Here is a 13,921-nt window from a genome sequence, read left to right as displayed (position 1 = left end):
CAACTGTATGGAAGCAAAGCAAACACGCCCCATGTGTGGTTATGTCTACCAGGTTTCCGGCTGCTTGGGAGAGAGCCTGAGAGGGGAGAGATTAATTCCAACTTGCAACACATATAAGGATAGGTAAACACGAGGAAGGTGATGAAAATCGTTGTTAGGATGGTGGGATTATGGGCGATGAGCACGATCTAAATAATGTTGATAACTATCTTTTCAAGAATAATTCAGCCAATGTAGGGAAAGGTGTTGAAACGAAATGCCTTTTCCAGCTGCCATTTCCCCGCGGAGGAGTGACTTATCCAACAGGCTGGGGGGGGGGGGGCGGTTAGTCAGGACTCCAGGATGCACCCCAGACGGGGGATAACATTCCCCAGCTCATTAACAAGGAATCACTGATGACTTAGGCGCACGTCCCCGCTTTCCCATCCGCGTTCGCTTCCGCTCGCGGACCGCCCACCTCCAGTTCTCTCCCGCGGGTAGCGAGCACCGCCTACTGGCTGTCAGCCGCTTGGAGGCCTGGCCCCGCCCCCGAGCAAAATGCGCATGCTCTCCAATTCCTCTCCGCCTCCGCCTCCAGGCGTCTCGCGACAGCCGCCCAGCGGCGGCCTGAATCTCGCGATAAAAGCATATTGTCTCGCGGGACCGCGGCTGGCAGACGGGCTTTCAGGCGGCCCTGGCCGGGGAAGAGGAGTTGCATGTGTCGCTTCAGCTGGCGGTAGTGGCGGGAGCGGAGGCGGCGGGGGTTGTGCGACCGCCTGGGTAACGATCCCTCGTGCCTCTCCCTCTTCCGAGAAGCTCGTAGAGAGCGTGGGGGAAGCCGAGGTGCTGCCCGGCGGAAGGGGGCCGGGCCGAGCGTCTCCACACCCCCGCCCACATGGGCCCCTCTGGTGTCCCCGGGATTGCCCCTTCGCCTCACGTCTTCCCCTAACACCTGGCCGTCCTTGTCGCCTCAGTGCTCTTACATTCTGCCTCTTCCTGATTCTTCTGCCCCCATTTTCTCTCTTCAGATTCTGGTCTCCCCGCCCCCGCCCCCTCCCACTTCCAACCCCTTTCCCGATTCCTGTGTCCCTCCCTTGGCGTTTAGCTGCCCCCACACCCTGTATGGGGGGCACCTCCAGTCACCCGCCCCTTCTTCGTAGGCTCTTCCAGCCTCTTTTCGTCCAGCTGCTTTGTGGCCTTTATTGCTGCAGTTTGCATCCCTTCCAGAGCACCCCCAGACCTTTTGCCCCGTCACTACAGATCCTTCTCCCCATCCTGTTACCCCACTGCTTCCTCTTTCACTCGTGTCCCTTTCCCCCATCCTTCACGGTCCTCTAGCTCCGGTCACTTGCTTCCCTGTAGACCTGTGGAGCTGGTAATGGTGCACCCAGAATTGCTCATATTTTATGAATCCTAATGGAGCTTGTATCCTTCGTTTGGGAACAGAACTGAAACAGATGTAGGGTTGAGGTATTTCTCGTGGGAGGAGGAGGTGAGACTACGTTTGAACACTGCTTCTCTGGGGTCTTGGTCCAAAAGAGTGAAAATGTGTTATTTTCCTTGCTTACAGGTTTGTGAGATGGCTGCTGATATTTCTGAATCCGGTGGGCATGATTGCAAAGGAGAGCCGAGGGGCAATACCAAGTTAGATGCAGACTACCCACTTCGAGTCCTCTACTGTGGAGGCAAGTGTTACAAAGCAGAAAGTGGCTTTTACTCTTTTGATTTTTATGCATTGTCATAGTAGTTTCTCATTGGATTCTAGTAATCCTTTTCTCATCTTTGCTATTTGGTAAATCCTTACCTGGGGGTGGGGAGGGTGGGTAGTGGTGAAGAGGGGCATGGTTTAATAGATTTTCCCAACCTGTGTGACTTGTGTTTTGCTACTTGGCCTGGAGAAGCTTACGGTCCAGTAGGACTAGAGACGTGCAAATAAATTATTTCAGCCTAATGTTACTTGCTCATCTGGCTATGAAAGGAGGACGTCTTGGAAGACATGGAGTCTTAAGAGATGACAAGGATTGGATGAGGACTCGGGGAAGGGCGTCCCAGATGAAGTGAACAGCTGTGCAAGAAAAGGCTTGATGCATGTCTCTGGAGAAATGAGCGGCTTTGTATTAGCACAGGGTATAGTATAGGGCGGGTGTCAGTAGGGAATGGAAGATGATGAGGTTGGGGTGATGGGTAATAGGACAGTCTAAGGAAAGTGTTCTTGGTTTGACTAATAATCTACATATTAGCTCAAACCAGGATTCTCCGAGTGCTTTTCCTCATTTTCAATATAGAACATCCATGAGTTCGAAATGCCCTAATTTTATTAGCATTTTGGAAGGTTTCAGAAAAATTTGAAGGTACAAGATAGCAAAAGGGCAGGTAAATATTAATTTTTTCAGGAAATATATTTTTTTAATGTCTGTTTTTGAGAGGGAGAGAGTGTATGTGTGCATGAGCGGGGGAGGGACAGAGAGAGAGAGAGCGCGAGACAGAGGATCCCAAGCAGGCTCTGTGCTGACAGTGCAGAGCCAAATGTGGGGCTCGAACTCACGAACCCATGAGATCATGACCTGAGATGAAATCGGACACTTACTGAGCCACCCAGGCGCCCCAGGAAATGTTTTTGGCCATTTACTGTGTGCCTAGCAATGTTTTAGGTGCTGGGGACTGAGTAGTAAATAAGTAGTGAAAAGGTCCATGGTTTTGGAGTATAATAGAGTGATGTCACTCCAAAAGAGGTAATGTCACTGAGTTAAAATTTCATCAATTTGTCATTTAGTGTCAACGACATTTGACAATGACATTTAGTGTCAATAAATTGATAGAATTATTATTATTACTTTGATGGTAAAAATTATTGTAGAATACCTTAGTAAGAATATAGGAATTCAGTAAGTGTAAGGAATTCAATAAGTGTAAGTTCTCCTGAACTTTTTGTAGGGTCGATTGAGTTTTGTTATGATACTGATCCTATTTGGTGATAACTGTTTGCCTTTGGAGTCACAGACCAAAGTTTGCATCCTGACTCCAGCATTACCAGCTATGTGACCTTGGGCAAGTTACCTAATTCAGTAAAGGATTGGAGGTCTGTTTCTTAAGGTCTGTACAATGAAAATGATGATTATATCCTAAGTCAAGTGATTTGTATAAAGGTCCTGGTATAGCAACTAACGTGAGAATGTAGTACAATAAATGTTATTATTAGAGGAGTATACTAGTTTAGTATGCTTTATTTATCTCAGTCAGATGTAGTTAAGAGCTGTTGTTCTTTGTACTATTTCATCTAAGGCTCCGTATTTTATAAGCTTCACCATTATTTTATGTTCCACCGGAAAGAAAAAAAAGCTGTCAGACTGACCTGTCATAATTATAAGTTGCATCCCTATAAAAATGAAAAAAATTTAGAACTGATGAAATACAGTATACGAACACCATCCTGTTAAATTGTTTATGTCACTGCTAAGGTGACTTTTGAACAATTCCATTAAATATGCAAGCACCCAAGTAATAATTTGTGTTGACCAGAAGTTCCTAATGTTTTTTTTTTTTTTTTTTTTTTTTTTTTTTTTAAATTTTTTTTTTTTTTTTCAACGTTTATTTATTTTTGGGACAGAGAGAGACAGAGCATGAACGGGGGAGGGGCAGAGAGAGAGGGAGACACAGAATCGGAAACAGGCTCCAGGCTCTGAGCCATCAGCCCAGAGTCCGACGCGGGGCTCGAACTCACGGACCGCGAGATCGTGACCTGGCTGAAGTCGGACGCTTAACCGACTGCGCCACCCAGGCGCCCCAGAAGTTCCTAATGTTTTTAAGAGAGGTTTATTTTCATTTTCCTCCTTAGTTTGTATTGATATTCCTGGCACTAGGCTGGGGACAGGGTTACTTCTTCAATGAGTTTATGGTCCGCTTGTAGGAGAAGCACTTAAGAAATACTAAATTCTAAATTAGAGGATACTGAGAATAACTGTGAGTTAGGAGTTCAGGAAAAGGCGGGATCTTTGTACAGAGGGAAATAGGGAACTTTCCAAGGAAATGGGAGGCCTTAGAGAATGGGTAGAATTCTAAGGAAAAGCGAAGGAATTCATAAGAACAATATGGTGGTAAGATTTAATATGATTTCCTCAGGGGAGAGGAAAAGAGAGGGCTAATTGGAGAGGTGCTTGGGTGGCTTTGTCTGTTAAGCGCCTGACTCTTGATTTCAGCTCAGGTCATGACCTCATGGTTCTGTGGGATTGTTCTTGAGATCAAGCCCTGTGTTGGGCTCTGTGATGACCATGCAGAGCCTGCTTGGGATTCTTTTTCTCCCTCTCTCTCTGTGCCTCTCCCCCACGCATGCAGGCATGTTCTCTCTCTCTCTCAAAATAAATAAACATGATAAAAGGTTTAAAAAAAAAAAAGAAAGAAAAGAAAGGGCTGATTGGAGTAGAGTGCTGGTTGGTGTAGAGTGAGGAACAAGGCTAGGTAGGATGAGGTCATTTCTCGGGAGACATTGTGTCTTCAGGATTGTGACTTCAGTATCTGAAGTCCATCAGAGTTTGAATCCCAGCTCAGCCATTTACTCACTTGGTCAGTTCCCTTGTCCATTAAAAAGCCTACTTCAGGGGCGCCTGGGTGGCGCAGTCGGTTAAGCGTCCGACTTCAGCCAGGTCACGATCTCGCGGTCCGTGAGTTCGAGCCCCGCGTCGGGCTCTGGGCTGATGGCTCAGAGCCTGGAGCCTGTTTCAGATTCTGTGTCTCCCTCTCTCTCTGCCCCTCCCCCATTCATGCTCTGTCTCTCTCCCAAAAATAAATAAACGTTGAAAAAAAAAATTTTTTTTTTAAAAAGCCTACTTCAGAGGGCTGTTGAGAAGAATGAATAATACTCCACAAGGCTCCACTTCCTAATACCATCACGTTGGATTTCAACATACTGATTCTGAGGGGACACAAACATTCAGACCATACAGAAGGTCTCATGGATGATGATGCTTTGTTCTTCGTGTTTTTCCAGTATTAGTGATGTGAAGTTTGATGGTAACTGCTAGCGCTTTGTGTTGAAAAGCTACAGTTTGCAAAAAGAGATATTGACTTTATTATTATTTTTTTGATGTTTACTTATTTTTGAGAGAGAGAGAGAGAGAGAGCCAGAGCATGAGTCGGGGAGGGGCTGAGAGGGAGATGGAGATACAGAATCCAAAACAGGCTCTAGGCTCTGAGCTATCAGCACAGAGCCCAACACGGGGCCTGAACCCACAAGCTGTAAGATCGTGACCTGAGCCGAAGTCAGACGTTTAACCGACTGAGCCACCCAGGCGCCCCAAAATTGACTTTGAGAGCAAGTAACAGTGAACCCGGAAGAATTGTCCAAATTTTTACATTGTATTAGAATTTTGTTGAACTGAATAGTCTTTGAAATGGCGTACAAAGTTATATAGCTTTCATATTTGCTGTAATGGCATTTAACCTATAATTATATCCTGAACTGTGGCTGGATGTCTGTACCTACTGGTATTTGAACTTTCAGATCTCTAGCTAACCAGGGAGTGCTTTGGTGGAAGGAACTCTACACTTGAAATAAAGAGGTGCTAGATTGCTAGTTTTCTTCTGCCACATACCACCTTTGTCATTGGCTGAGCTATTTAACCTGTTTTGAGAGCTTCATCTATAAAATAGTGATGGTGAGGTGAGGAGAAGGCATACCTCTGTCACGAATCTGGAACACAGCTGCACTACCTGTGTGTGTCATGTAATCGGATTCAGTGCTTAAGAGTGTGAGCTTCAGAAACAGACCAGGGTTCAAATCCTGTTTTACTAACCAGATGCAGTGGGTTACTTACTCGAAGTCTCCTCTTTCTCTTCGGTAATACAGGTGTGATTCTTCAGGGTTGTGATGATGACACATAATAATGGACATAAAGATAATTGCTGTTGTGAGTAATGGCGCACCACCCCTCTTCTCCCTCACCAATCTCAAGATCTTGGACACACAGAACTACTCCATTCGTCACCTTAAAAATAAAAACAAAATAAGCAATTGACCCAGTAACAGAATTATATTTAAAATTGGGAAACCTTTTGAGTTCTTTCTAGTGCGTTAGCCTGTACAACAATGATGAGCTTGAACCAGCATTCCCTGTAGCTTTACAGTTGCATAATCTTGTGTAGCATAATATGAAAAAGAAAAAGAAATACTAACTGCAAAGAGGTGGTAGCAAAAGTGCTATTGAAGTCTATAAATGTGTGACTATTGTGGCTATTGTGGTAAAGCTAGTGGCTATTGTGGTAAAGCTATCAAAAGAAATAACAATTGTCAGGGGTGCCTGGGTGGTTCTGTTGGTTGACTCTTGATTTTGGCTCAGGTTGTGATCCCAGGATTATGGGATCAAGCCCAATGTGGCTTTGTGCTGCGAGTAAAGCCTGTTTAAGATTCTCTGTCAAAAAATTAAAAAAAAAAAAAAAAAAGAAAGAAATAACCAGTTTCATTCAAGCTTTACTTGTTCTCAGCTTAGCTTCAGACCCATTGAAGTGTTTCTGGAAAACCTTAAGATATACAGGATAGTATAGTTTGATGCTCCATCAGCTGAGGGATAGAGTCTTGTTTAGATAAAAAATAAAATTTGGTGCACCTGGGTAGCTCAGTTGGTTAAGCGTTCAACTCTTGATTTCAGCTCAGGTCGTGATCTCACAGTTAGTGACTTTGAGCCCCGCCTTGGGCTCTGTGCTGACAGTGCTGAGCCTGCTTGGAATTCTGTCTCCCTCTCTCTCTGCCCCTCCCCTGCTCATGCCTGCGGGAGTGCCCTCTTTCTTTCAAATTAAAAAAAAAAAAAAAAAAAAAATGAAGATAATACTTTTATTAATCATGTGCCTTTTACCTCAAAAAAAAAAAAAAGCATGGGTAGTATTCGAAAAGTGGTTCAGAATTGCAGGAAAAAGTAGAAATGAAGCATTTTGTCAAATTTAAAATAAAAGTTACGATGCGCCCTGTGTGTTTATTTATATTTAAATTTTCTAATCTTTCTTTTCTCTGCATTTCCCCAGTCTGCTCATTACCAACAGAGGTAAGTTCTTTTAAAATTCTTTTGTTTCTTTAACTTCTGCATTTGAGGTTATTGACTTTAGAGCTAGCCTGAGAGCTTTTTTTAGTTTTTCATTTTCTATCATTTAATTGTAGAGTTTCAGCTTTTTGTAGAGAACTGAATGATTTTATGGTCTTACAAATTGTTTTCTTTAGACTTTGAATCATATGTGTACATCACTTGCACTTGACTAGACAGTTTGGACTTTTGCATGGAACTCATGAATCGTTAGCTAATAAAGCAAGAGTAGCCTTAAAGCCAGAATCTAATGTCTAAGCAGAGGAGAGCATAAATTAAATTATGTATAAGATTTTCTGTTAGTAAGTTTCTGAGTCAGGCTCTGTGGGCAAGTCACAGAAATAGTGAGACACCTGTGTGCCCAAAGCAAAAATAAGCATGCTTGTTTTTGTCTGTTTGCTCCTTTTTCTAATGGCCCTTCTGTTTGATGGAGAGAAAATAAAGTATCGCAGTGAGGAGGTGCCTAATCCTTTTTAAATTCTAATTTCTTACGGGGCATTTCCTGGTGGAACACCGAATTCCTGTGGATAAGATGTCAGGTGGGAGTAGTTAGTTTCATCCTTCTTAATATAGCAACTTTAGGAAAAGACTTTTCATTAAAATGTACTGGTTGACTGAAAATGTTCTGTTGTGACTCAGTTTGTTCTCCTTCCCTCCCTGCCTCCCTCAGTACTGTGAATATATGCCTGATGTCGCTAAATGTCGACAGTGGTTAGAGAAGAATTTTCCAAATGAGTTTGCAAAACTTACTGTAGGTATGAACATTTTTTTCTTCCATCAAAACTTGTATACTTGAAACAAATGCACATAAGGCATTATTATAAAGATATGAACGAGCTCCTTTAGTAGGATATTACAAAATTGTATTTATAGCTATTGACTTTAAAACCACTTTACATTCTTGGGTTAAAATTTCTTATATAGAATCACACACTGCTTCATGTGTCTTATCTCTCAGAGATAGCTTAGAACAACTTTCTTATAACGAGTAATAGTTTAGGGGCATATGTATTTTCACTCCTTCATTTAACAAATTATTTCTTGTGAGCATACTGTATACTACACATTGTCTAGATGCTGAGGATAAAGCAGTAAACAAAAGCTTTACTCTTTGGAAATGATATTCTAGAAGGGTAAAACAAGACAAAATAAGTACGTTAAATAGTGATAAGTAGGGAATGGGGAGATAAGAATTGTTGGGAAGGGAATCTGAAATTTTAGGTGGGGGCAGGGAAGATTTTGCTGAAAAGACGGCATTTGAACAAAGACCTAAAGGAAGGGAGGGAGGGAGTCATTTGGATATCCGGGAGAACATTCCAGGTGCAGTGCAAGTGCAAAGGCCCTAAGGCAAGAGCTTACCTGTCATATTCAGGAAACATCAAGGAGCTTATGTCTTGTCTGGAGCTTATGGAAGGAGGGGAAGGAGGGTCAGAGATGAAGTCAGAGAAGTAATGGAGGACCACACCTTCAACGCCAAGTCTTGGCTTTCATTCAGAATCAGATGAGCTATTGGAGAGATCTGAACGGAAGAGCAGTAAGGTCTAACTTTTGTTCAGCGTCATCTCTTAGGCTGCTGTGCTAAAGAATAAACTGAAGAGGGGCACAGGCAGGCAAGAGGCCGTGGCAGTGATCAGGTCGGGAGACCATGACGACCTGACCAGAATGGTAGTGGTGGAGGTCGTGAAAAGTGGTCAGATTCTCTATTTGTTTTGGAGGTAGAGCTGACAGGGTTTTTTGATGTGGTACATGTGGGATGTGAGAAAAGGAGGCATCCAGGGTTTTGGCAACTAGAAAAATGGAGTTGCTATTGCCAGAGGAAAGGAAGCCTGCAGAGGAACAGATTTCTTCATTTTGTTCAAATGTTGGCTTCTGTTACAAGATTGCTGGAAATGAAGGCAGTAGCAAGAAGAAGGGAAAGCCTGGGCTGGGAACAGGCCTATCAGATGTACTGACGTTATTCCATTGTTTGCTGTTTTGATTTTCCGATTGTTTCCAAGACGCACAATCCCTATGCCCTTTTGGATAGTAGCTACATAGTCATTGTCCGTGGTTGGAGAAGAACCCTAAAGTTGGTTGTTACAGTCAGTCTGCATGGTCATGGTCAGCCCTGGACATGAGCTGTGTAGGTCATGATATGACCTGAGGAGGGAGTCGTCTTACTCAGGATCAGACTTCCTGTTACCTAGATAGTATGTTTAGATGCTAAACACTCCTGCAGGGTCTGAGTGTTTTATGCTGCTTTCATGTGGCTAAAAGGATCCTAATCCTCTCACGTCCAAGACTTTTGTCTTCTATAACCATACACTTTACCATAATGACCAGAATTAGACTCGATAAGAAGTTAGCAGTATAATCATTTGCTTTATAAATAACATGCTCGGTTGTTGGCAAGATGCCTTAATTGTATAAGAAGTTGCTCAGAGTTGATGTTTTAAGGTTATTTTAAAGTGATTGTTAATGCTTTTGGATTTAATTGTTAAATCTAGAAAATTCGCCCAAACAAGAATCTGGAATTAGTGAGGGTCAAGGCACAGCAGGGGAAGAAGAAGAGAAGAAAAAGCAGAAGAGAGGTAAGGCCTAAATCTGTGGCGTGATTTATATAAACACACCTTCCCTCTACCAGAGGAAATACGAAATGAAGACAGTCCCAAAGGCAGCAATACCTACCTGCTATTTTAGTTCCATGTGTATACCCTACAGAATGAGACAGAATCATACTCTCAAGATGACTGGATGTCATATGATTTGGGCTTTATCAGTAAATTGGACCTACGAAAACATGCTTTATTTGTTGCGTACATATGTAAAAAGCAATCAACCACCTTGTTTATGACTTGAAAACTTTGTTACCTGTGTATTCTATTTAGCTGGAGTGAGGATGTTTATAAAAGATTTTATTCTCTCATGTTGTCAGCTCAGTTGAATTAAAAAAATTTTTTTAGGGGCGCCTGGGTGGCGCAGTCGGTTAGGCGTCCGACTTCAGCCAGGTCGCGATCTCGCGGTCCGTGAGTTCGAGTCCCGCGTCGGGCTCTGGGCTGATGGCTCAGAGCCTGGAGCCTGTTTCCGATTCTGTGTCTCCCTCTCTCTCTGCCCCTCCCCCGTTCATGCTCTGTCTCTCTCTGTCCCAAAAATAAATAAACGTTGAAAAAAAAAAAAATTAAAAAAAAAATTTTTTTTTAATGTTTATTTATCTTGAGAAAGAGAGTGTGCGAGTGGGGGAGGGGCAGAGAGGGAGACACAGAATCTGAAGCAGGGTCCAGGCTCCTAGCTGTCAGCACAGAGCCCTACACAGGGCTTGAACTCACAAACTGTGAGCTCATGACCTGAGCCGAAGTCTGACGCTTAACTGACTGAACCACCTAGGCGCCCCCGAATTTTTTTTAAAACAACTGTTGCATATACCTATTTCTCCTCCTTGTAAAATGAATTCCTGTACTCTGGATCTTGTCCCTGCCTGTTTCTTCTTCCTTAATTATTCTCCCCTGTGACTAAAATTAGCTTATTAATAAGGACTTTGCATCTTTCAAGAAAAAAATCCCTCAAAAGTCCATGTCTTTACCTTATTCCTTGCCCTGCCCTTCTTAGCCAGACTTCTTTAGTAAGACTGGACTCACATCCTTGCTCTTCTGTCCCTCATTGTTCATGCCTCATTCCATCCTAAGCTGACTGTCACGCTGCTGAAATTCCTCTAATAGGGGTCATCGGTGGCTCAGTAATTGCTAACCAAAAAGAGTGTTCGAGCACACGCTTCTTGAAATGCTGTATGTACTGCCTTGGTTTTTGTGATAGACTTCTTTCTTCATTCTCCCTGTCACTCCTCTTTGGTCTTCTATACAGACTTCTTATCTGTCCCTAAAGAGCTGTATTTCCTGGGATCCTGTCCTCGGCCCTCATACCTTCTCATTCTGCAGCTTTCTCCCTGAGTGATTCTTTCACATCCCTCTCTGCTGATACCACTCCACACTTGAAATTCCTGTACCTCTAGTACCTTGAAATTCCTGGCCTCAGTCTCTAGACTGGCAATGTGCATGGTCCCACAGGCATCTCAAAAGCAGTATGCCAAAAAACCTTACTAAGTCCCAAATCTATGTGTTTTGGTTAATGACAGCATACTTTGTCCAGTCGTCCGAGCCAGAAACCTGAGACTCCTCTTGGGTCCTCTTTCTTTACTCCTTTTAGTCAGTTCTAAATTCTGTTGTGTTTCTTCTCCTTACTCTCTTTATCCTGTGCCTAGTCACCATTGCTGTTATCACTACTTTGTTAGATTTTGATGAATTTTCATCTGAACTAATGTAGGAGCCTCTAGTGGCCTCCCTGTCAGCCTTACTCTTCAAACGCTCACGCTCCACACTGTAGAGTGATCTCATAAAACCTAAATCTGGTAATTTGACTCCTGTATAGTTGTTCAGTGGCTTTTCTTCTGCTTCGATATAAAGTCTAGTAACAGCTTCTTGCACTAGTCCTTTAGTGACCGGTAGGTGATCTTTTGCTTTTCTGGCTTTATCTGCAACACGTTCGTAAGCATCCTTCATCAGGACAATTGTAGTTCTCAAATATAACGCCTTCTCTTATCTTTGTACTTGCTCCTTTTTTCTGGGGTTCCTTTTTTACTGTGTCTCTCCAGCCCTTCTGCTTTCATCTGGACAGTTCTTATTCTATAAGAACTTAAATGCCATTTCTTCTCAGAAACCATTTCTGTCCTCTGGAAGCATAGTAAGCCATTCCTCTGCAAAGCTATGGTAGTGCAGTATTCATGGATCCTCTTATAGTATATATCAGGTTGCAGTACTTACTAAGCTTTTTTTGTCTCCCTTCACTAGACTGAGAGTCCCTGGAGGGCAGGGACTGTGTTTTCTTCTGTTCATCTTTGTGTTCTCAGCCCTTAATGCAGTGCTTGGCTGGCACATATTAATTAGTATTTATTGGATGAATACTCATGCATGTATTTATTAGTTTTATATTAGAAGAAGAAGCTTTAGAAATTAATATTTGTTATCTTTTGAAAATTAACAAACTTAGAGACAGTATTCTGTATGTTAAACACGAAACAATTAATGCTGAGCTCTTTTTTAATAAATAAAGGTGGAAGGGGTCAAATAAAGCAAAAAAAGAAGACTGTACCACAAAAGGTTACGATAGCCAAAATTCCCAGAGCAAAGAAGAAATATGTAACAAGAGTATGTGGCCTTGCAACTTTTGGTGAGTTAAGTATGTTTAAGATGTGTGAACTGTCTTCTCTCTTGCTCTCTGCCTCCTTCCCTCCCTCTCCCTGTCTTTATCTTGCTCTTTCCGTCTCTTTCTCTGTTACCATCCGACATCATGAAAATTTCACAGATCTATTTTTTGCTAAGAAGATACAAAATGAGATTTTGCATTTCTAACTATAGCTCCAAAATCAAATTTTGAAGAAATTTAAAAATCTTTTGCAGAGGGGACTAGTTTAACTTTTTCCTTCCCAGAATTCCTGCTTGGGCACATTTTATGTGGAACGAGAAGGACTAGGTAGGATATCTTTTGAAGCCTATCAGTATTGCGCCTCTGTCCCTGCAGGCTTGGATGGCAAAGAGTAGCAAAATGGCTCGTGCCCTCTGGGAATGACAGTAGAGGGTGAGGGAAGGTGGATATTGGCCCAGTGTCCTGCTTCAGAGCTTCTCGTGGAGGCCTTGAATGAACAGCAAAATTGTAAACCAGAGTCCCTTCTTGCGACAGCGCAGGTTAAAAAACAATCATGAGATAGTAGGTTTGTTTCCCTGCTGTAAATTTTTGTCTTGTAAAAAGGGATAAACAAAGGAACTTTGTTGTACTTGGAAATGTACGTATAATGCGTGGAATCAATGTGTTCCTGGATTTATTTGGGTCTTACTATATGAGTTACGAAAAATGCTGTTTTTATGTACTGAAGCTTTATTTGACCTTGAAAATAATGAGTTGAGTTGTTAGGACCACTGCCTATGGTAGTTTGTAATTATTCTGAAAGGAATACAAAACCCATCAAGGTGATCTGTTTTATGAATTTAAGATGAAGATTAAATTTAAAAATGGAAAAATGTCTTTGATACGATTCCAATTATAGTCTTGCTATTTCTTTTTTTATAAATAACAGAAATTGATCTAAAAGAAGCACAAAGATTTTTTGCTCAAAAATTCTCCTGTGGTGCCTCAGTGACAGGAGAGGATGAAATCATCATTCAGGGAGACTTTACAGATGACATAATTGATGTCATTCAGGAAAAATGGCCAGAGGTGAGTAGGTAGAATGTGTGCATCTGTGGAAATAAGTTTTTAAAGCAAGATTCTTCCGTGTTATTTGATACCACAATTCATGAGATGTAATTATTTGTGTTTTATAGGTGGATGATGATAGCATCGAAGATCTTGGAGAAGTAAAGAAGTGATTTTGAAAATTTGTCTCTATTTAATGATTTGAACTGAGAGTTGATATGGCCAAAGGGAGAGAGGCCTTTTAAAAATATATATATTTATCCTACAGTAAAACTGTAGACTACCCTCACCCTTGGCATTTTCACTGTTCTGTATAAGGCTGCTTGTTTTTTTTATTGCCAAAGTCTAATAAACAGGGGAGACTGTCATGCTTATGCATGAAATAGAATTTAGTCAAATAAAAATTTTTGGTCATTTGGTACTGACTTTTCTCTTTCTCTTTTTAACTTTTTATTTTTGGAAAAACACTAGATTTTTTGTGCAAAGCTTTTCTGTTTCTTCAAATAATCGATTTAATGAATTAATTTTCTTAAAAATAGTCGTGATTTAATTAAATCATGATTTAAAGCCGCGTAATGTTTTAAAGAATTTGAATTTTGGCTTCATCACCATTAATGATTGTCTCCTTGCTTCTTTGGTGTGATAGTTTTGAG

At 41.9% G+C, this 13,921-nt stretch overlaps 1 protein-coding gene across 3 annotated transcripts; it reads left to right on the top strand.

Annotated features, from left to right (window-relative positions):
• Positions 1-587: 587 nt before the first annotated feature.
• DENR (density regulated re-initiation and release factor) lies at positions 588-13,689 on the top strand. Of its 3 annotated transcripts, none has more exons than XM_045459664.1 (8): positions 588-715; positions 1,550-1,664; positions 6,991-7,010; positions 7,717-7,801; positions 9,533-9,616; positions 12,129-12,245; positions 13,150-13,289; positions 13,397-13,689. In XM_045459664.1, exons 2-8 carry the CDS (start codon positions 1,559-1,561, stop codon positions 13,439-13,441), a joined length of 597 nt encoding a protein of 198 aa, XP_045315620.1. In that variant the 5' UTR covers positions 588-715; positions 1,550-1,558; the 3' UTR covers positions 13,442-13,689. The 3 variants fall into 3 exon arrangements, with proteins under 3 accessions (XP_045315620.1, XP_045315619.1, XP_045315621.1); XM_045459663.1 differs by having other exon boundaries at positions 626-759; XM_045459665.1 differs by lacking the exon at positions 588-715 and adding an exon at positions 5,822-5,882 and having other exon boundaries at positions 1,560-1,664.
• The last annotated feature ends 232 nt before the right edge of the window (positions 13,690-13,921 follow it).

This window comes from Leopardus geoffroyi, chromosome D3 (genome assembly GCF_018350155.1).
Source record: "Leopardus geoffroyi isolate Oge1 chromosome D3, O.geoffroyi_Oge1_pat1.0, whole genome shotgun sequence".
Lineage (NCBI taxonomy): Eukaryota > Metazoa > Chordata > Mammalia > Carnivora > Felidae > Leopardus > Leopardus geoffroyi.
The sequence above is the reverse complement of the archived record's forward strand: the minus strand, read 5'-3'. Positions and strand labels throughout refer to the sequence as shown.